The sequence below is a fragment of the Candoia aspera genome, chromosome 16, assembly GCF_035149785.1.
Source record: "Candoia aspera isolate rCanAsp1 chromosome 16, rCanAsp1.hap2, whole genome shotgun sequence".
NCBI classification, from domain to species: Eukaryota; Metazoa; Chordata; class Lepidosauria; order Squamata; family Boidae; genus Candoia; species Candoia aspera.
In genome coordinates, this window is record NC_086168.1 from 8,568,212 (window position 1) to 8,588,873 (window position 20,662).

Genomic DNA, 20,662 nt, shown 5'->3' on the forward strand with positions numbered 1-20,662 from the left:
AAGCCAAGGATTTCTCAGGGGAGAGATTCATGTGTGTCCCTGGAACATGAAGCAGCTCAGTGATGATCACGTGGCTGGACATCCATCATGTTCAGCACAGATCAACGTCACACCTGGCCGTGGTGTTTATGGGTGATTTTGGAGAAGATCAAAGGCAGAGCAGCTGGGCTGAACATCCTCACTGCTGGCCTGTAGTCAGTTGGGCTGGAAGCCTTGTGTCCAGCTGTGACTGTCAACCTCATTCCCAGCCTGTTCTCATCGGTGTTGCGTTTATGCAGAAGGAAGCCAACCAACCAGGCACATGACCGCATTCTTTTGCAACTGCTAGAATAGCAAACAAACAAAAAAAAAAAAAGCAAAGGAAGAAAAGGCAGAACGAGAAGAAAAGTATTGCAATCTGCAGTTCAGAGCTGGTTTTAAACTAATTACATTGAAGCTGGCATGTTCTTCCAGATATATCCTCTGTGTGTGTGTGTGTGAGAGAGACAGAGAGAGAGAAAGAGAGAGAGAGCTTTTCTATAGAAAGAAATCATGCTATGCTACGTCTTTTTGTGCTTCTGAAAAAGGCAGTGGAGGTTTGTAATGGAGTGCCCTCGAGAAGCACAAGGAAGCTTGTAAGTCCTTTTTTTTCTACATATGCAACCCCAAGTTATTAATTTTATTGCTTTTTTTAAACTGATGCTGATTAGAAAACTGGCTCATGTATTAGAGATATGGATTGCTTTAATAACGGAAGGGCATTTTTTTCTGCCCTTGGTTTCCACTTTCTGTTTTAGAGTTCGGAGCATTCTTTCCACTAGCTCATATTAACTCTAGCTGAGTAATCGGGCAGGAAATATTCAGGACTTACAAGAGCAGGCTGGGAAGGCTAGGCTGGAATGCTGAAAGGTCCTTTTGGGATGCTGCCCGAACCAGAGGCTGAAGCCCCCCCTTTCCGGAATGGAGAGTGGGGAGTCCCTTGTTCCCAGCAATGTTTCTCAGCATCTTTTGACATGTTTGGAAAAAACATCAGCTGCTGTGTAAGGACCTCTTCTCCCACCCTGTAAGACATTAAATCCAGAGTTGAAAAGTTTCCTGACTGCACTACGGAGACGGGTACAAGAATGACCTTTGGCAGTCCAGATGTTAGCAACAACTCTGAACAGCTTCAGTCAGCATGGCAGGAATGAAGGATGCTGGGGGTTGTAGTTCTAAAGGACAAGAATGGGCCCATCCTGAGTTTGGGAGCCTGCCATTGCACATAGTATCATGCTTTATGTTGGCTTAAAGCTATTGTGGATCCTAAACCTGCATTATATAGTAAGAATAAGCTATCCATGTTCCACAGCTGTTCCTATGCACTAAGGGTCTGCAAAATGCTACTCTTGACAGATCAACTGCTCAATAGCATTTCTCTTCTTCCTGCTCTAAAAGCCACCCTCTTGAAACTTTTTATTTTTTCAAATTTACTGGTATGAGTCTTTGATAGCCATGTTTCAGTTCCACTTTACATGCTCCACAAGCCTTCTTTTTGACTCTGTGGAGTAAATAAAAACAAAACAGGAGCATGACTAGGTGAATGTGTATGGATTTGTATACAGGCATAGACACCAGGATTGATGCATCTTTTTTGGAAAAATGGATGTATCTTCTTTTCACAGCCTGACATTAATGCACATTCTGGGGAAAGGTTGGCCTAATTCTTCCTCCTGTGCAATCCAACTGAATAACCTCAAAACTTGAGTCATGAGAACCAAACAGTATTCTTCCTTCTTGATTGCAACTGATAGGAAACAAGAGTTTTGAAACTGTGGTGAATCCTCGGCTGGGTTGGAAGCAAAGCAGTGACCAATGTAGTTAACTCTCATCTGATGGATGCTTCCTGCATTTTTTAAAACTCCCCATAATATTCTGGGAGTCCATATTTTGTCCACATTTGTTGGAAATGTCAGCCTGAAGCTTTGGTGGCACTGGAAACAGGTCAATTACTAATGGAATCCTGTGTAGCATTATATAAATACTGGGTGCAGGGGAGCAAAAGTAGAAGAAGGCAATCCCTATGTTGTCCTTGTCGGGGTTTTGGATGCACTGATGGACCATTTTGAGACACCGAACAGGGAAGCAGCCAATCCAGGAAGGCTCTTTTTAGATCCTTCTTTTCTTAATTCTGGTAACTCAGAACACAGAACACCGTTCTGTGGAAAAGCTCTGGATTTTTCCAGGTCTGGTTTGTAGGACTTGTTTTGCATACATCAGAGGTGCCCAGCCCCACCCAGATGTTTTATGAGAACATAGGTATTGCTTCAGAGAATGACTCAATAGAATCATGAGAGAAAGATAGAATTGGAGCACGCTGGAAGAGGTCTGGGATGAAGCTCCTCAAAATACCTTGCTGGACTTCCAAGTGCCATCTGGTGACATTTTGATCTTTACTGGCAACTGTCTATCTTCTCCTGGACTCCACATGGAGGAAATGACATGATGATGTGGTTTATTTCTGTCCCCCAGGAAACTGTAAGGATATACCAGGAGGAAAGACAGACCTTGCCAGCTGACATCCTTGTTGTATGAATTACACAGCGGAACATCTATTCAGTATGATGTGTGGTGGAAGCCAAGTCAAAGAAAGTGAAGAAGAAGGACTACCAGTCAGCATCACTCACTGTTGGAATCAAGGGGAAGAGCACTCCGATTTTGGGAGGAACGGTAAAATAAGCCATTTGGAACTATTGGTGACTGGTAACAGGAAACACGGTTGTAGCAACAACAATTTTGACCTATATTTGGTTTTTCTTTTAATCATTTAATTTAATCATACACTTTAATGGATAGCAGCATTAGTGCCTTATGAGCAGAAAGAGTAAATGAAAACCATTATCCTATCATCTTAGGAGCTTGGGTTAAGATACAGATGGAAACATTCATATCATTGTGATTAGATCCTCTGTGATTATTTTCTTAGGTGCAATTTTATGTGTTTGTGATATATCTGACATTTTTATGCTTTTGTGACCTCTGTGATATCAGCAAATGACCAATGTCCATATTATGGAGTGTACAGCCAAAGTCTCCTGTTTTTAAAAAAATAGGTCTTAGACAGCAGAGCTACAAGAAACCATTGTCAGAAACTTTGCAATTTAATGGCTCTTTCCTAGCAGAAACCAGCTTTCCTAATTAGGACCTCTCCAGTTGTTTTGGGGTATGATGACCAGTGCTTAGGGATGGCAAATCATCCAGAATATTCTTGAGAAACCTGGGGGGTGGGTTTGGAACTGGGGTGGATTACATTGGCCCAACTCAGAGCAAATTTCAAGCTGTTGTAAGGGTAAAATGGTTTGGCAGATGGAATTTGGGCTTTCTCAGAAATCAAGAGGCAGTGCACAGAGAATTGTCAACTTGAAAACCCAACCTGCAAAGCTCTTGTATGATAGCAATATGGAAGACTGAAGTGCACCAGAATCCACAGCCATGGGCCTGGGTAGATGCTTGGTCTAACTCTACACATAAGACATTAAAATATCCAATGAAGTTGAACGCTGGCAGAACCTTCTTTTCAGGAAATCCATTTTTATGAAAAAAAAAAAGCGGAGTCCTTCTGCACTGTAAAGGACCATTGACAAAGCTAGGAAAGGCTGTAATGGTCATTGGCTGAGTTGATGCAGAATGTTAGATAGCTAAAATGAGGTGGGGGAGTTTGTAGTTCAGCGTGTTGTGGGAATTCAGCCACTGTCATAGCAGGTTGTTCATCATGTTAAGCTAGAATCTGGTTGTGGTCTAGCTATTATGTGTTACGTGAACACAGAAATTGGGTTTTCTAGACCATGCCAGCCTGAATCCATGAACGGTTTACTTTGAAACAGGCTACTTCCAAGGTTTTTGTTAAGTCAGCCATAAGGACTAGAATCTTAGTTCATTTAGAACAAGGGCCAAAGGTTAGCCCTCTTGTCATGGAGAAGATCTCATACTCAGCCCACGACATTGCTAAGCTGTATAAAAATTATATGTGTCAAATTGTTCCAGACAAGATGCTGTTTTTTATCTATTTCAATGCACAAAAGAAGGCTTGTTAGAGTCGATGAAACTTGTAACACTTTGACAGACAGGTGGATTTTTAAAAAAAAAAATATTTTTGTGTGCCTGCATTGTACTCAGCTTAAACAGATATAAACGAATATTTCCTTAATCAGATCGTTTTCCCCAACACAGCTGAAATAACATTCCAAATATTTTCAACAGACTTACTGGTGTGCATAATGCGTACTTTTTCTACTGCAGCATGTTAACAGTGTTTCCCAAGAGCCTGACTTAATGAACTTCATTAAGCTTACTCCTTATTATTCTGAATATGTGGATGTTCTGTCTTCCAAATTTTATCTATTAACCCTCTTTTTCAAATCTGTCATGCTGAAAATCCATCTGGAATCAGCCTTAATGGAAACTGGCTTTCACATGAGATGCAAGAGTGGATAATTGGGACTGCCAGTGCCTGTGAAGAAATTTGAAATTATGCTTCTCTTTGGAGCACAGAATACAGTTGCATTGGTAGGGTTGCCCATCACACAAGCCATGGCTTACTCGATAAGCCAGAGCTTATCTTGATTAATATATTGCACTAAGCCAAAATGTGGTGTGCTTGAGTTTTGCCTTAGTATGTTGTGTGAACCCAGGTATCATGCTTTGTAAGACATGGCTTATGGCTTACTGTGGATTGTGGAACTGGTTGACTGTAGTTTAACACAGCAGGTTTCAACAATCAATTTTCCAAAGTGTTGCATTGCAGACCTTCTAAATGGGCAAGTTCTTATGGTGCTGACAGCTCAGAAGTCCCGCAATTCTTCATTCAACATGAATCCTTGGGAAGACAAACTGAAGACTTTGGGACTAGAGGTGAGGCTCCCAATCTTGTTGAAACCTGCAGAGCAAAAGCATTGCTTTTAATAGATTTCTATTAGAGGCAATGCCACGTTTTTATCTCCTGCATGCATGTACACACAAGTGTGTTTGTGTGTATTGAGAAAGTATGGACAGCACATAAGTAGTATATGTAGGTATTAATGACTTGGGATCCACCAACTCCAAGTGAACTGTTATACATATACAAAGGTGAAATCTACTTCAAATTAGCTTGAATTGCTAATGACTCCAGGCAGTTTTCTTGTCAGCAACACAAGCGTGGTTTTTCAAGCCTTTTCCCAGTCCCTCTGACAATCCAGAAATTTCCTGTCTGTGTCTGTTCAAGTACAAACCAGTTCTACTCCTACCTGGCTCTTTTGATTGGCCAAGTTTGGTTAGATGCTGCCACCTAGCTAGGCCCTTTTTTAATAGACTGAAGTGAAAGAATTAACTCCAGTTAATCTTACTTCTAGCTTAAGCCTTGAATCATTGGATCAGCTCACTGGAGAGAATCTTGGTGGTCACCTTGTCCATCTGAATGTAGATGATGGACTTGCTGATGGACAGTTGCCCACCCTATGCTTAAATGCCTCCAGGGGAGGTAGGGAAGAGAAGCCCACTATCCCCCAAGGCTGTCTGGTCTGCTATTAAGCAGTTCTTATCACAAATACAAGAGAGCCAGTATGGTGTGGTGGTTAAGGCACCAGGCTAGAAACCAGGAAACTGTGAGTTCTAGTCCCGTCTTAGGCACAAAGCCAGCTGGATGACTTGGGCCAGTCCCTCTCTCAACCCTGGGGCAGAGGCAAGGGCAAACCACTTCTGAAAAACCACAGGGACTTGTCCAGGCAGTCTCCAAGAATCAGACATGACTGAACAGATTAAAAAAAAAATCACAAGTACATTTCCCCTGATGTTTAGTCCAAGTCTCCTTTGCCAGTTCCACCCATGAGTCTGATGTTGTGTGGTCATCCAAACAGGTGACAGCTGACCAATGGGAAACCTTGATTCAACAAGCAGTGCTGGAGCCAAAAATGAGAACCTATATATCGTATAACTCCAGAGTGACAAGGATAGCCATTGCTGCAGTAAGGATCCCATATCATGATGGGGGAATGGGGGCATGTAATGTTCTGTTGGTGACCCAGGGCTATGTTGCATGGATTATGACCTTAACAAGAGGTGGGTAGAAGTTATGAAAAACTTCATGTATGGGGACATGTTATAATGTAACACAGGTATCGCTCGCTTTTGAGATCTTAAGGGAAGATGGACTGTATATGCCAATGGTTCTCAAGCATTTTGCTGTCAGGACACCTTTATATTCTTAAAAATGATTGAGGACTCCAAAGAGCTTTGATTCATGTGGATTATATCTATTGAGAATTGCTGTATTAGAAATTAAGACTGAAGAACTTTAAAATATTTATTTGACTTTACGGACCCCCCTGAAAGGGTCTCAGAGACCTCCAGGGGTCTCCAGACCACACTTTAAGAACAGCTGGTATAGTATACGCCATTCTGATTGATACTATAGATCCTTTTCTGCAACAGCACTAACCACTAGTACCTGGATAGCTCCCAAAGCTAATTTGCTGTTTATAGTCATGTAAAACGCAATGATCCATGAGTTCAGTTCCTGACAGAAGGTTTGAATGCCATAGAAAATATCTGGTGATGTATAAGGTGTCCCAATAAGGAAGAAACTGGTTATGTACTGCCTCCTGGTGGTCAATATAATTGAAGATGCCTCACAGGACCAGCTCCAAATCTCACTACTGTAATAATTTAAAGAAAGGTAGATTGCAAGGGACAAGGTGGCGCTGCGGGTTAAACCGCTGAGCTGCTGAGCTTGCCAATTGGAAGGTCAGCAGTTTGAATCCGCGTAACGGGGTGAGCTCCCGTTGCTAGTCCCAGCTCCTGCCAATCTAGCAGTTCGAAAACATGCAAACGTGAGTAGATTAATAGGTACCGCTTCGGCGGGCAGGTAACAGCGTTCCGTGTAGTCATGCCGGCCACATGACCACGGAGGAAATGTCTACGGACAAACGCCGGCTCTTCGGCTTTGAAACGGAGATGAGCACCGCCCCCTAGAGTCAGACACGACTGGACTTAATGTCAAGGGAAACCTTTACCTTTACCTTTTAGATTGCATATACAGTACTATCCTGATAGACCTTATCAAGGAGATTGATAAAGTGGGGCAAACTTCTCTGAAGCTTACTTCCAAAACATCTGGAAAAGCTAATGGTGGCAGTTAGTCCCCTCAGATTAGACCAACTGCACAACATTTCACTATGAAGGACTGAGCTCTTTTCCAAGATGCTCTCTCACAGTTCTCCCTGTGAACAGGCCTAAGATTCACAGACACCCCATATGTTTAGTTCTCCTTGGACAAGTTTAGGATCCAGTCTCCTGTTCTACCTTTCCTCCCATGAAGATTGGTTTCTGTTTCTTTTCTACCCTTCTCTTCCCTTTCTTGACACTTCTGCGTATCTTGAAATGCTGCACCTATTACCTTTGTGTGTGGGGTGGGCATCATTTTTGTAACAGGAGAAGCTATAATCAAAGAATGAGCCTAACACTGGGGGATGCCAGATTAGGAAGAACTGGCAAAGGGTGTGGAACTCAGCGCTATTGGGTACTAGAATGGTTTTCTATCTAACTGCTGCTAGATGAAGCCTTGCTTACCCTTAGCAAGGTATTATCATTAGCTTGTTTTCTAATACAGGCCAGTTGGGACAGAGGGAAATTGCTCCATTTGCTTTCCCTAAAGCCTCAATGCCTCTAATTTTGCAGGCTGAAGGTAAATCTTTCCTGTCCTTCTCTAGTACCTTTCTTCTTTATTATTTTCCGTTTCTTGTGGTCAGATTGCTGTACAAAATTCAGTGACTGAATTAGCCATGTTGGGAACCAGGTTGAATTATTATTATTATTATTGTTGTTGTTGTTGTTGTTGAGGAAAGAACTGCTGACTGAATCTCTCTCATTTCAGTTTGTCTACGTGACTCTCTGGATCAACCTTTATTCCATCCTGCATATCTTTTCTGTAGGACAGTCTTGGAAAGTCAGTATTTTGGTTAGTCTTGTTGCCCTGGTGGCTGTTGCGATCATCCTAGTCATAATTCATCACTATCAAAGAAAGGTAAGAAGTGACTGGATTGTATTCACTTGCCAATTCCATGATGGATGGACATTTCTTGTGCATGTCCCCCCACCCCTCTCTGACCATGCTCCGTCAGTTTGATGGAGAAAAGAAATTGCTTTGGCAATATTTTTTCTGAAGGAGAATCCTTCACTGAAATTCCCATAAACTGCAGGATTCTTTCATCTATTTCAGTCAAAAGATGATAGAGAAAGGTAGGTGCAAATAAACTGTCTTTCACTGTGCAATGATCTACAGCCTCCTTAGCTTTCCACAATTGTGTAACCTAAAGGAATTCTACCTAGGGAGTTTTTTTTTTCAGATTAGCAAGTGAGAACAGCCAGGGAACTCTGTAGAATAATGGAAAGAAAAGGAAAGAAAGAAAAAAGAAAAGGAGGATCAAACACTATCACTCTCCACCTTCCTGCCACAGGAAAGTAATTCTGAAGAATTCTAGAAGTACTTTTCAGCTGAGTTAGAAAAACAAAGGCCTCTTTCACAAGGAAAAAAAAAATCCTGGTAAATGGGAAGCATGCTGAATTTCCTTGATGCTTATTCATGACTCATTTAGATGGTACTGCTCATTTCTGCAGTAGGTGATCTTTCTTGGGTGGGCTGGGCTGTTCTTATTCTTGTGTTTATCTCTTGATTTCCCCAATGCCTTTGATGTAGCACTTAACTTCTACAGACCACTCCATGATACATTGTTAGAGGTATTTGGTGAGCAACAGATGGAAAGGATCCAGATATAGCAAGTTTACGAAGAGCTTTGGCAGGCGTCCCGCATGTGGAAACATATGGGGGGGGGGATGCATGAGTAGATGCTTCCTTTAATTTCAGAAGATGATGTCAATATTATTTATGATGTCACACTGGTCATGAGTTGTATCAGTCATGCATGAACCATGACCTGTCTTTGGTTGTCTTAATTTCTATTGTACTGGATGTGGACTGTAATAAAGAAAAATGATCAGAATGATTTCTTGTTGACTTCAACTTTCTTTGGCTGCTCTATCTGGACAACTCTTAAAGGTCTAGATGAAAAATTCCCCTAGGGTTGACATCACTATCTCCTGGACCGTTTTTGTTTGTTTATTACAGATCTAGGGCAGCTTCTTCAACTGTGGATTAAGGGTGGTTTGATTTATGCATAATGCTAAGGCAGAATTAGGCAATTTGGGGAGGTCATGGAACACATTTGGCTTCCGAATCCTGTTTTTATGGGACCCCCAGATCCTCCTCCCAAATTTCAGGAGGGCAAATTTAGAGGCATTATTTCTTGCCCACCAGTCTACTCTTGATTCAATTGTGCTGTCATTTAAACTGATTTCAAATTCAAGGTAATTAACTTAAGGTCACTGGATGACTCCCCATGCTTTTGACAATTTCCCCTTCTGTCTAATTAAAAACTAGATAGCAACTTTTAAAGAAGCCTGTGGAGCTTACTCAATAATTGTGCTGTCACCTGTCCTGAATCCATCATTTACTTCTGTCTTTACCAAGAGATTGGCCTAGATATACCTTGTCAGATTGGATACTATCCAGATGTGTAGACTTCACATCTTGGAGGCCGTCCAGGTTGCTCAAGGCTGGACTATATGACTTCCAAAGTCACAATTCTTTAGAAAGAAGTGGGTTGTTTTGAAGTGGAACCTGGATGGCCATCTGCTCAGAAGGTGGCAGTCATGTTCATTTCCCAAGATGGTTGTCCTCCAAGCACCTTCCATCTCTTAAAGTCCTCCTGCTTTGGTAGAGACAGCTGAATACCTCTTGTCTTCCTCTTTTTCCTTCTCATTTGCCAGATGAATGTGAATACCGATATGAGGCTAATGGCTGCCAATGAAGCCTTCATGAAATCTGGATTCCTGGTGGGGTTGACAGATTTTTCAGATAAGAATTGTGCTGTCCCACAGGTAAGTTTTCTGAAAGGGGCAACTTCCCAATCTGACTAGAGTACAGTGTAGAAATGTGGCAATATTGTCCCTGAAGATATTTTGCCCTCCTTATGGTTTACTATGTAAAGCTGAAGTGGGAGGACTCCGGATATTACACCACAACCTGACTCCTAAGCTGGGAGAGGGGCTCCAACAGATCCCAGGAGCAACATCAGAGCTCTCTGTCCAGAAGAGTGCAGTGCTAGGAAGAGCTGAGATCCTGCGCAGAACCCTCAAACTCCCAGGCCCCTGGTAGAGGACTCAAGGTTAAGGAAGACACACACCACTCATAGGGGTGAGAAGGAATTTTTTTTTTTAAATAAAAATAATAATAAAAAGTCCCTTCTCACCCCTATGGGTGGTATGTGTCTTCCTCAACCTCAGGGACACACACACACGTTATAACCTCATTAGTGATTTGTAGTGTCACCCAACCATCACTGGGATATCCAGTCTGTCTTTATAATGGATACAGGGGCACCAAATGAGGCTATCAGAGATGCAAGAAATCCCCAAGGAAGATTGCCCTTGCCCCAAGCATTCCAGCTTCTGAAGACAAGAAGCTGGAGGTATGTAGATGTGAAGTTCCAGGCACGCATCGCTTCTTTATAATGAATGATGCAGCCTAAGCATCTGCATCTGTTAAAAATAAAACAAATGCTGCAAGTCATTGCAGGAAGGATCAGAACTGGAAGAGACGGGGAATTTTCCCAGGTGCTTTCCTGTTAACCTCCCTCCCTTCTCCCCTCCTTCAGTTGTGCTTTGTCCATTTCAATGTTGCACCCTGCCTTCAGTCATTGACAGACTCTCTGGCAACGCTGAAGAGAAGTCAGGCGGTAAGTTATGGGGTTGCTTCTGGCCTTCAAGGAAGTGGTCTCTAAGGTGCAGGGGGGGAAAAAAAGCACACTTCAAATGCATTTCTGCACAGTCGAATGAGTGTGAAAAAAAGTTGGATGCCTTGCTGCAACAGATCAAAACCCTGATGTTCTCCTTCCTATAACATTTATCCTGAAGCTTCCAGAAAGCACAAAAAATGAAAATGACATCTGAAGCCCTCTTCTTGTGTTTCTGTCCCATTACTGGCATTAAACAGTGTGGTGTCTCTGATCCTGAAGTCTCTCTATCTGTGTCAGCCCTCTGAGGTAGACCAGATCTAGAAAGGGGAACCAGTTTGGTGTAGTGGTTGAAGGCACCAGGCTAGAAACTAGGATACTGTGACTTCTAGTCTGGCCTTAGGCATGAAGCCAGCTGGGTGACTTTGAGCCAGTCACTCTCTCTAGCCCTTGGAAGAAGAAGGCAAGGGCAAACCTCTTCTGACAAGCTTGCCAAGAAAACTTCAGGGACTAGTCCAGGCAGTCTCCAGGAGTCAACATGGACTCAAAGGCACACACACACAGAGGAAATAAAAATCTGGAAGGAGGTTCACAAGAACTCTATTGTTATAGGATATAATAACAGAATCTTGAATGGCTGACGATAGTTCCCTCTCTCCCCTCTTATACTGAAGAGAATCAAGAAGGGATGATCTTGAGTTTTTTCCTCACCGTCTCCTGCCCATCCCACATAAGCTGTTGCTTACACAACAGTCACCGGCTTCCTTTCTTCAAAACCACCTCCATATTCCTCCACAATCTGCTAGTGAAACTCTCAGTTCTCCAGTTGCTGATCCTTACATGACATGTACAGTCTGTCTGGCTCCAGGTCAAGCTGTTGTCTGCTTAGCCCAATCTTTTCAATGTTGATGAGCAGCATCTTTTCATCATCCCAACAGAAGAGAATATCTGTAGCTCAGGGTTGAACTGTGGAGTCCTTGGTGCTCTCTGAGTTTGGCTGCTGGCTTGCAGACATTTCACTACCTGACTAGGTAACATCATCAGTGCGAGGGAGGGTGGAGTTTGCCCCCTGTTCATATACAGCAGCTTGCGCTGCCAGTGTTGGTGGGGGTGTGGTTTTTTCCTTGGTGGCTCCTTGATTAGGGCATTGTTTTCTGCTTGATTGTTTGCCTGGTATTAATCCCTGCTTATCTGGGTGTTGGCTGCTGGAAAAGATGTGTCTTTTTGTTTCCTTCTTAGCTTTCCTTTTAATTGTCCCTTTCTAATGGTGTGTAAATGTGATCTACCCCTATCTTTCTATTGATGGTTGATTTGTCTGAACACCAAGCTTCCAGGAATTCCCTAGCATTTTTGGATTTAGCTTGGTCTAGGATGCTCACAGTTTCCCAGTTGAAACTATGATTGAGATGGTCCATGTGTTGTGAGATTAAGGAGTTTTCATCGTCTCAGGTTGGCATGGGAGCTACCTGAAATCAAAACTGGAAACTTCTGCATTTAGTGATGCATCTTCCTGCACTGTACCATCTACTAAAATAATTTTAAGGATCTCCCCTTCTGCCTTACCTTCCTAGATGAAGCTTCAGTAGCTTAGTGGCCCCAGAGTAGGGGCAGGGTGCAGATGTGGCTGTGGAAGAGTCCTTGAAAAGGGCACTGCTGGTGTGGCTGAAACCTCATCAAGAGCAGACTATTAAAAACAGGTAGACACTGACAGAGAGACATTGACCCTATACCCGTGTCACCATCTCACAAATAGCTCTGTGGCAGCCCCTACTCTCTCACTCACGACCATGCCAAATCAGAAGATCCATTATCTGGGCTTGCTACCCTTCCTATTACTTCCTTTGAAACATTGCTCTTTTCCCCCCTCTGGTTTACAGTCTGCTCTGAAGCGCAATCTGGATCACATCTGCATTGTAGTCGAGACAGATATCCTGCCAAGTTGGGAAAACCAACCAAGGGACCCTTTGGAAGAGTCCGCACTATTGCCTGAGAGAAGGAAGGGCGGCAGCAAGAATTCCTTGACGCGCCGAGAATTCCTCCAACTCGTCTCAGATGGAGCACCGGAGGTAAGGAGGCATTTTCTTTCTCCTCCCTTCCTCCTTTGCTTGGAATGCCAGCAAAGTGATTAGACAAGAAACAGCCTGCAAAAAAAGAGGGTTTTTTTTGTTTTTCTTCTATGGTGTGCCTGGAAGAAATGCTTCCCTCCATTTCCATCATACCAGAACCTGCAACATTCAGACTCTGCTTTGCTGATCCACTGAGATTCATCGTTGAAGGGGGAGCTCCCAGGGAGAGCATGTGACTTATTGCCTGGAACTGGCTGTGAACAGTTATTTCTAGAGCCCAGTGCTGCAGTGGATATCATGACTCAGCTGAGTCTTCCTATAAGTCCTATAAGTCACCCTTGTGCTGAAAATGTTAATTGTTTTAATCGTAGTTAAGCCCACCCTGATCCCCAAGGAGCCTTAATGATGCGCAGCTCTGAGCCAAAAAAAAAAAAATGTAAATAATCATGATGATGAGAACAGTAATAATACCTAAATCCAAATCAATATCAACAACAAAACACAAGCCAAATAAATAATAAAACTAAACTACAGTGATAGAAATAAGAAGGAAAAAAACCTAAATAGAACTCCAGGCAGTAAGTCAGCTGGGACTGAAAGCACTTAGGAATAAAAATGCTTTGACTGACTCATGGAACTGCAGTAAGGCCTATGAGATATAAAGGTGGGGGCTGCCCATGATGTAGCTGCACTTTCCTTTATGGAATGTTTTCTTTTCGTCTTGCTTCGGTTTGGGAGAATGCCAATCCCTTGTGAATGCTTGCAGCCTCCCTCTTGTGCTCTTGTCCTTGTAGGGAGGACCTTGAGTGGAAACCCTTGGGTGGACACCTAGTCTGTCCTCAGACATTGTGCTGCCCACCTACTGAAGCTAACAGGTGTCAGTTGTACCTTATTCTAGCCTTTGGGATGGGACAGTGTCATTCCTTGCACTCAAGAGTTGCAGCTTTGTCTTTGAATGTTCTACTGCTGACCCAGCTCCCTCAAGCTTAGACCAATCCCATGTTGAGGATGTTTAGTGTACATGGTAAACAATGGTAGCTGTTTTGTGAGAGCATGCTTTTGGTATTCCAAATATGCTCTTGAGTACCCAAAGTCTACCCACCCTCTCTGTCTAGTCATTGCAGTGGCATGGTCAAGCTGTTGAACTAGGACCTTCAGTCGAAGGATTTCAACCACAGAAGCTCTTTGGACTGACCTTATGGTAATGGTAGAAAAATTGCTGGAGGGTGTGCTTTTCTACAATTCCTGGATTATATATGGATAGGATCAAACTCTTAACTTGGCTCTGCAGTGATGCCCAAGAATGGGCATCTGATTTATTTGTGGGTGATGGGTTGAACCTGAGACTTTTCTCCTGCAAAATTCATGTTCAGCCCTCAAGGCTTTGTGCCGGGCCAGCACAGAATTCATCAATTAATGTTGACCCCTTGCCTTGTTTCAGACAATTGCCCAGCAGCTCTTGACGATCTTCAGCAGTTATTATGTCAGGCTCTTAGTTAGTGGCCAACTTCCAAAGCTCCCAGCAGGGCAGCACAAAACCCTTGGCCATGAACCTTGCCTCTGCCAATTTGTTGAGACCACACTGCTGGGGAAGACATTATCTAGATTCCAACAGAGGTGAAGATTATGCTAGCAACCAAAGACCTCAACTGTCACAGATTGAAGAACCAGAATCTGAACTCTGAGAGAATGAAGAATGATTTGCATTTTTCTCCATATGACAGAAGTGGCCCTAGAAATATTCTTGGAAATCTCTGTGCCTTGTTCTAAGGAGAGACTACGTTGGACCGACAGTATATTTGGGTCAGGATCTGCCTATGATTTATAAGAGTGATTCCGTCAAATTATATATTGTTTTGCTGGTCTCTTGATTGGATGTTAATGCATTATTGGCTGCCCATATTTGTGAGAATGAGATGGCAGCCATATACATTGTTTCAATAAATAGAAAAGAAAGCACTCTCCGGGAATTGAGAAAGATCTTTTCTAGCTGGATTCTGGAGATTCAAGCCACAACGTTATGGACTGAACTTCAGAGGTGTTTAGATCTTATGCACCTGCTCCAGAGCTGAAACCACTTATGTCTGCCCTTCTCACCTTGAAGATATGTGGAGCAATTCATGGCTCCATAGAATCATAGAATGATTCTAGGAAAAGGTGCATTCCTAGACTGCATTCTCACTTGTCTACTCTAAAAAGCCCAGCTATGTCATCCTGGATGCATAGTTTCACTGTGATAGTATGGAACCACTCAAATTGGGTGGGATTTAGTTCAGAGAATGCTTTCTGTTCAAGGCATTTTCTCAGCTTTGCCCATTTTAACTACTTCTACAAAACATCTGGGGATGTTATTTTCACCACTATACAAAAATACATGTTTGAATGTCCCAGTCTGTTTCATATTGAGAAGCATACTGCCCTCAATTCCCTTGATTTTTGTGGAGTGGAACATATACCAAGTTATTTCTGATGCGATGGGCCAAGATGCCATTAAATTCATGAGGAACAAAATGTGTTTTAAGTGTACCACAAGACTCCTTATTGTGTTTGCTGCAAGAGACTAACACAGCGATGCACCCCCCCCCCCACGCCACCTAGGTTGCAGATTTATTTTTATTTCTAGCAAATTGGGAGTGGTATTTTCAAGAGGGAGGAAACTATTTTTTCAATGCCTTTACTTCCACACTCCTAGGTAGCTGCCACCATCTCTGGTTGAAGAAATACAATTGGGTCAACCAATCACATTTTATTAAATTAATATATTTTCTTTTTATTTAATTTCAGCATTTGGTAATTTCAAAGGTTATCTCTGCTAGCACCACAGGCACAGGATAATCAAACATGTTCACCTCCGCCCCAAGGGGAGTTTATAAACCTGTTTTCATGTGTTGTCTGTGATGACCAGGTAGAAGGATGAAAGAATCTTGCATCTTATGAAGCAGGAAGAGGACCAGACACTGTTCCAGAGGAACTGTGCGGTCCTTTATCGGCCTCATGCCCCCATGGGTTGGCCCTCAATGGAACTGTTGCATTTTGGGGGCAACTCTACCATCCGAGGTGGTCTTCGTCATCCACCCACGGGGGGACCTGCACAGGTAAAGAAAGAAAATTAAAAGTTTAGGAAGGATAACATAACATTTTTAAGATTTGGAAAACAGATGTTGAGTACCTGGGAGGGAATGTCATAAAAATACGAAATATCTGTGCTGTTTGGAGTCTGTGGAACTCTTTGCTTCTTTGTTCTTAATCCCTTCTCAAATTTCCATTATCTTCTTCCCTCTCTGCTGTGATACCTTCCCTCCTCCTCTACTTCCCTATTTGTTCTTCAGGAAATGCTCATCATCCCTCACTATTACCAGCCCTTTAGAAACGTGCGGAGATGTTTGGCATTTTGTTCCCCCTTGGTTTCATTTAATGAATTGTGCTCCGACATTTTCTTGCTGCTTATATAAATTAATGGATATGATGGGAATAGTTTAAAAATGCCATTATTGCGTTTGTCTCTCATATGAACTGATTTGGAGGGTTGATTTTTTATTGTTGCTACATCTATGTGTTTGTTTTTCATTTTTGAAAATGTGACTTAGGAGAGCAATATGCACTAAATGGCTGGTTAAACTTCCTCTTTTCTTTTTTAGATTTTAGGAAAATATGAGATGGGGGGAAAAAATCTGTCCTGATTCTCTTCATTATGGTCCACTAATATATTCTTTGTTAGCTATATCTTTTCCCTTCCTTGACCACTCAGAAACTGAAAGGTCTCCCAACCTTTCTTCACTTCACCTTCTTCTTTTTACAAAGACCTTTCAGAAAATCGGGGATGCTCTGTTCTTCCTAAATAGCCTCCAATGTCTCTAGCAATGGCCATTGGATAAGTGATGATGATACATTTGGTAATAAATTAGGACAGTATGGTAACTGAAAACAGAACTGTTATTTGTCAATGGGAGTGAGTGTAAGGTTTGCTCCCTGTCTCCCCACAAATTCACTCCTGCTGATGATGTTCCCTAGTTGGGTAATGAAATGTCTGCAAACCAACAACCAAGTTCAGAGAGCACTAAGGACTCCACAGTTCAACCCTGAGCTACAGATATTCTCTTCTAGTGCTATTTGTCAAGAGAAGGGAAGAAAGGAAGAGGCACATCTCCATAGAGACTGGCATCTGTTGCATCAGGTTTCTAAGCATTGCATTATTTCCCAGCAGTGTTCTATGAATGACTCAGTACTTCTTTCTTTTACCTCGTCAGGAAGCTTTTGCTTTTCAATGTCCCGTTTCAGCTGACTGGAGTCAACTGACCCATTTTTCTGAAAACTAAGGCAAAAAGAAGGAAGCCTTGGGCCACTGCAACTTCCTTGAGTCCAGGCAAAGATTCTGCCTATTGCTTTGATGCAAAATAAATCCCTTTTGATATTTCTTTTTTCCCCAGGGGAGAAGAAAAAATGTCAATTTATTTTTTATGGGAGGCATGCGGGGTTCTTGCATTCTTCCTGAGCTATGAGGAAGTTCAGAGATGTGCATGAATATTCTGTCTTTCAGTGGGCAGTTCTCAGCAACCGTTCTCCTCCTGGCCTCCCTTATGTGATGATTTTGTGCGCACATGTGCCTTTGAGTCATTTATGACTCCTGGCAATTTGTCCCTGCAGTTTTCTTGGCAAGATTTTCAGAAGTGGTTTGCCCCTGCCTTCTTCCTAGGGATGAAAGAGAGGTCACCCAGCTGACTGTGCCTAAGGTGGGACTAGAACTCACCATCTCCCAGTTTCTAGCCTGGTGCCTTAACCACTACACCGAATTGGCTTTCCCTTTAATGATATCTCAAGGGAAAAACAATGGGGCTTGCTTTTGGTTCCCAAATTATTAGTTGGAGAAGTGGAGTGCCCCCAGCTACTCTTCCTGTTCTCTCTCTTCGATGGCATGGCTGCTGCCAATCTACAGTGGTTGAAGAGAAGGGAACTGAAGGAAGGAGGATTCTAACATAGTTAATAGGTTTTTTTCTTTCTTTCAGTGTATAATCCCTCTGGTTGGTCTTGCAGCTTCTCTAGCTTTCCATGCTCCTGTGAATTCCAAAGGCAGAATTTATCAGAATGAAACTCTTCCTTTGGGGCTTTTTCCAACCAGAAAGCAAAACCAATCAGGGAGACTGTAGAGTGTGATGGAGCAGAGATGTAACAATATTCCTGGCCATCTTGTGGCAATACGGTAAGCTCAGAACCACTGCAGTAATAAATTCTAGCATGTTGAGAAGGAAGGAAGGAAGGAAGGAAAGGAAGGAAGGAAGGAAGGAAGGAGGGAGGGAGGGAGGGAGGGAGGGAGGGAGGGGAGAGAAAAGGACGGTAGGTAGGTAGGTAAGGTTTTTGTGAAATTGGAGGACCCATTTGGCCCAGCATTAATTTTATATTTTTATTCCCACCCCCAGCAGAGATTTTCCAGTTTGTCTTACCTCTAGGTTGAGTAAAAGATTCTGGTTCCTCCTCATCCTTTTTACAGCAGAAGCAGAAGCAGGTTCTAAGTTTTTCTCCCACATACCTGCAGGCTAGAAGCCACAGAAAGAAAAAAAGTAAGGAGGAATAGCAGCACCCAGATTCATCTAACCTGAACAAATGAAAATCTATGGTAAAGTTTTTGTCTGTCAGGATATGTTGTGTCTACAACTTCTAGAACTTTCAGCCGACAGACCTGCTAGCTGTAGAATTGTGAGAGCTGGGCATTTGAACGCATCTGTATATTCTTCAACTAAATTAATATCACTGGCGGGGGGCAATAGCCGTATTAATGTTTTTGTTTCTATCCATTCAGTCATGTCTCATTCTCGGAGACTGCCTGGACAAGTCCCTGCAGTTTTCTTGGCTAGTTTTTTTTTCAGAAGTGGTTTGCCATTGCCTCCTTCCTAGGGCTGAGAGAAAGAGACTGGCCCAAGGTCACCCAGCTGGCTTCGTGCCTAGGGCAGGACCAGAACTCACAGTCTCCCAGTTTCTAGTCCAGTGCCTTAACCACTAGCAGAGTGCTATTCCATATACCATAAAGTATAAAATAAGAGTCTGATGAGAGAGGAGACCTAAAAGAAGGGTTAATCACAATGCTGAGATAATTCAACTGACATTTAGTTCATTTTACATGAAAACATGAGCTGTGCCCAGCTGGATCAGACCTCTGGCCCATCTAGTCCATCAGTCTGTTCTCACAGTGGCCTACTCACTGCACAAGGAAGCCTACTAAGATCACAGCAGATGGCCTTCAGAAGCAGTCCCACAGCCATCAAGGCTAAGAGCCATTGATCCCAGGACTTCCATTAACTGGCCCAACCCTTTTTTTGAAGCCAGCCAAGCTTATAGCCAGAATAGCTTCTACTTAATCTAATTCTGTACAGAAATACTATATACAGTGTTACAGTATATACAGTCTCTAAGATTTGGCAGAAGGCAGCTTGTGATAATAAAAAGCTGGAAGGAGGGAGCAGAGAGCTAGTTGATCACTCCTCCATGTGGAAAGAGAGGGAAGTAGAATACTTTTCTCTTTAACAGTTGAGTATCCTTTAAAAAAACAAAAGTCTTACAAGATAGCTGAAGAATCCGATCTTGGTTGCTGAGCACAGAACATTCAGCGGTCTCCAAATGTTATTCCAGGCAACCTCAGTTTAAAGGATTAGCTAAAGCAATAATTGAGGAAGTCCTTCATTTCCCTGAGGTTCTGCAGATCTGCTGCTCGATAGCAGACATTCTAGGGTGGGTCAAATAATTTGACCTGATATATGAGCCCTTTTCTTTGCTGAACTTGAGAAAGAATGTAACTTCAGTGTACAGTCTTGCTAATCTTTAATCCATGGGCAGGGAACCTCTGAACCTTAAAATCTTGCACTTGGCCGTGTTGTCTAGAGTTGATGACAATCAATCTTGGAAGCATTTGGCTACCTCCATGCAAATGGGAGAGGAATTGGTTGAAGATTTAAAACCAGCTTTAAGAGTGGATCCTGTTTATATTATATTTCTTCTTGGATTTCCAGCTATGTGACACACAATGATTCAGCCCCACCCATTCCAGTATGAGAAATAGAGTCCTTTCTTCCATGAACTTCTAACAGCAACACAACACTTCATATGCATGTAATACACAGGAGAACCAAGGCAACAGGAGCTCCAGGGCAAGAAAAATTACTAATGTGAATAATTCTGGGTATGTTTGTGTGAGGTCGGTGGGTGGGATGGGGGTGGGGTAAGTGGACAACAGAAACCTAGAGTTGGAAGAGCCTATCCAATCCCACCCCCTGCTCTGGGGAGGAAACCAAATTAAAGCATCCGTGCCCAATCCTGTCCAGCAAAAGGATTTAATCCCCACCCTGTTAAGGGGGAAAGCCCGCTTGGAAATAACACTTGGCTTTAGGTAAAGTTACTCTTTGCTTACCACTGGAGATAACTCAGGCCATGTTTCTTAGGATGGGAGATGAGGTTCCCCAGTCCTCCCAATTCCTCCTTCTCTGTGTGCCTCCTTCTCCTCCCTTCTCCTCTTTGTGGTCCCCAGTACCTTTGCACCAAGGACTTTCTATGACTGATTTCCTGCTGCAAAAATCTGTTTCCCTCTAAGGCGTTGCCCAGAAGCTCAGTCACGTGGGTGTCATAATGGCAAGTAGGAAAGGTACTTTGTGACTCAGGCAGTTGTGTTGTTTGCTTCACAGTAGTGCCAGAAGAGGAAAGGGATTAGGTGTCATGTTACATTAGGTTTCTCTGAGTATCAGTTCACTAGGGTGAAAAGCTCAGTGCCCAGAAAGCCATAAGATCAGGCATTTGTTTTGTTCTGCATTTCTCAAGGGGGTAGGCGTTCCT

At 42.8% G+C, this 20,662-nt stretch overlaps 1 protein-coding gene and 1 long non-coding RNA gene across 2 annotated transcripts; one reads left to right on the forward strand and one right to left on the reverse strand.

The window, feature by feature from the left end:
* Positions 1-411: 411 nt before the first annotated feature.
* TMEM268 (transmembrane protein 268) lies at positions 412-14,804 on the forward strand. The gene is made up of 9 exons (XM_063316097.1): positions 412-614; positions 2,488-2,685; positions 4,760-4,866; positions 5,850-5,957; positions 7,865-8,014; positions 9,817-9,927; positions 10,704-10,784; positions 12,659-12,847; positions 14,289-14,804. The coding sequence occupies exons 2-9, from the start codon at positions 2,547-2,549 to the stop codon at positions 14,466-14,468; spliced, it is 1,065 nt and encodes a 354-aa protein (XP_063172167.1). The 5' UTR covers positions 412-614; positions 2,488-2,546; the 3' UTR covers positions 14,469-14,804.
* Positions 14,805-15,600: 796 nt separating this feature from the next.
* On the reverse strand, positions 15,601-20,406 carry LOC134506075 (uncharacterized). The gene is made up of 3 exons (XR_010068772.1): positions 20,244-20,406; positions 18,286-18,378; positions 15,601-15,934 (listed from the first exon to the last, which is right to left on the reverse strand). It is a non-coding gene; the product is annotated as an uncharacterized LOC134506075 (long non-coding RNA).
* Positions 20,407-20,662: the final 256 nt, after the last annotated feature.

Excerpts from the sequence above, each read along its gene's own strand:
- TMEM268 (XM_063316097.1), top strand. The coding sequence starts at position 2,547 with ATGAATTACACAGCGGAACATCTATTCAGTATGATGTGTGGTGGAAGC. Across the intron at positions 8,015-9,816 it reads TTCATCACTATCAAAGAAAG|ATGAATGTGAATACCGATAT; the intron begins GTAAGAAGTGAC and ends CTCATTTGCCAG. Across the intron at positions 10,785-12,658 it reads CGCTGAAGAGAAGTCAGGCG|TCTGCTCTGAAGCGCAATCT; the intron begins GTAAGTTATGGG and ends TCTGGTTTACAG.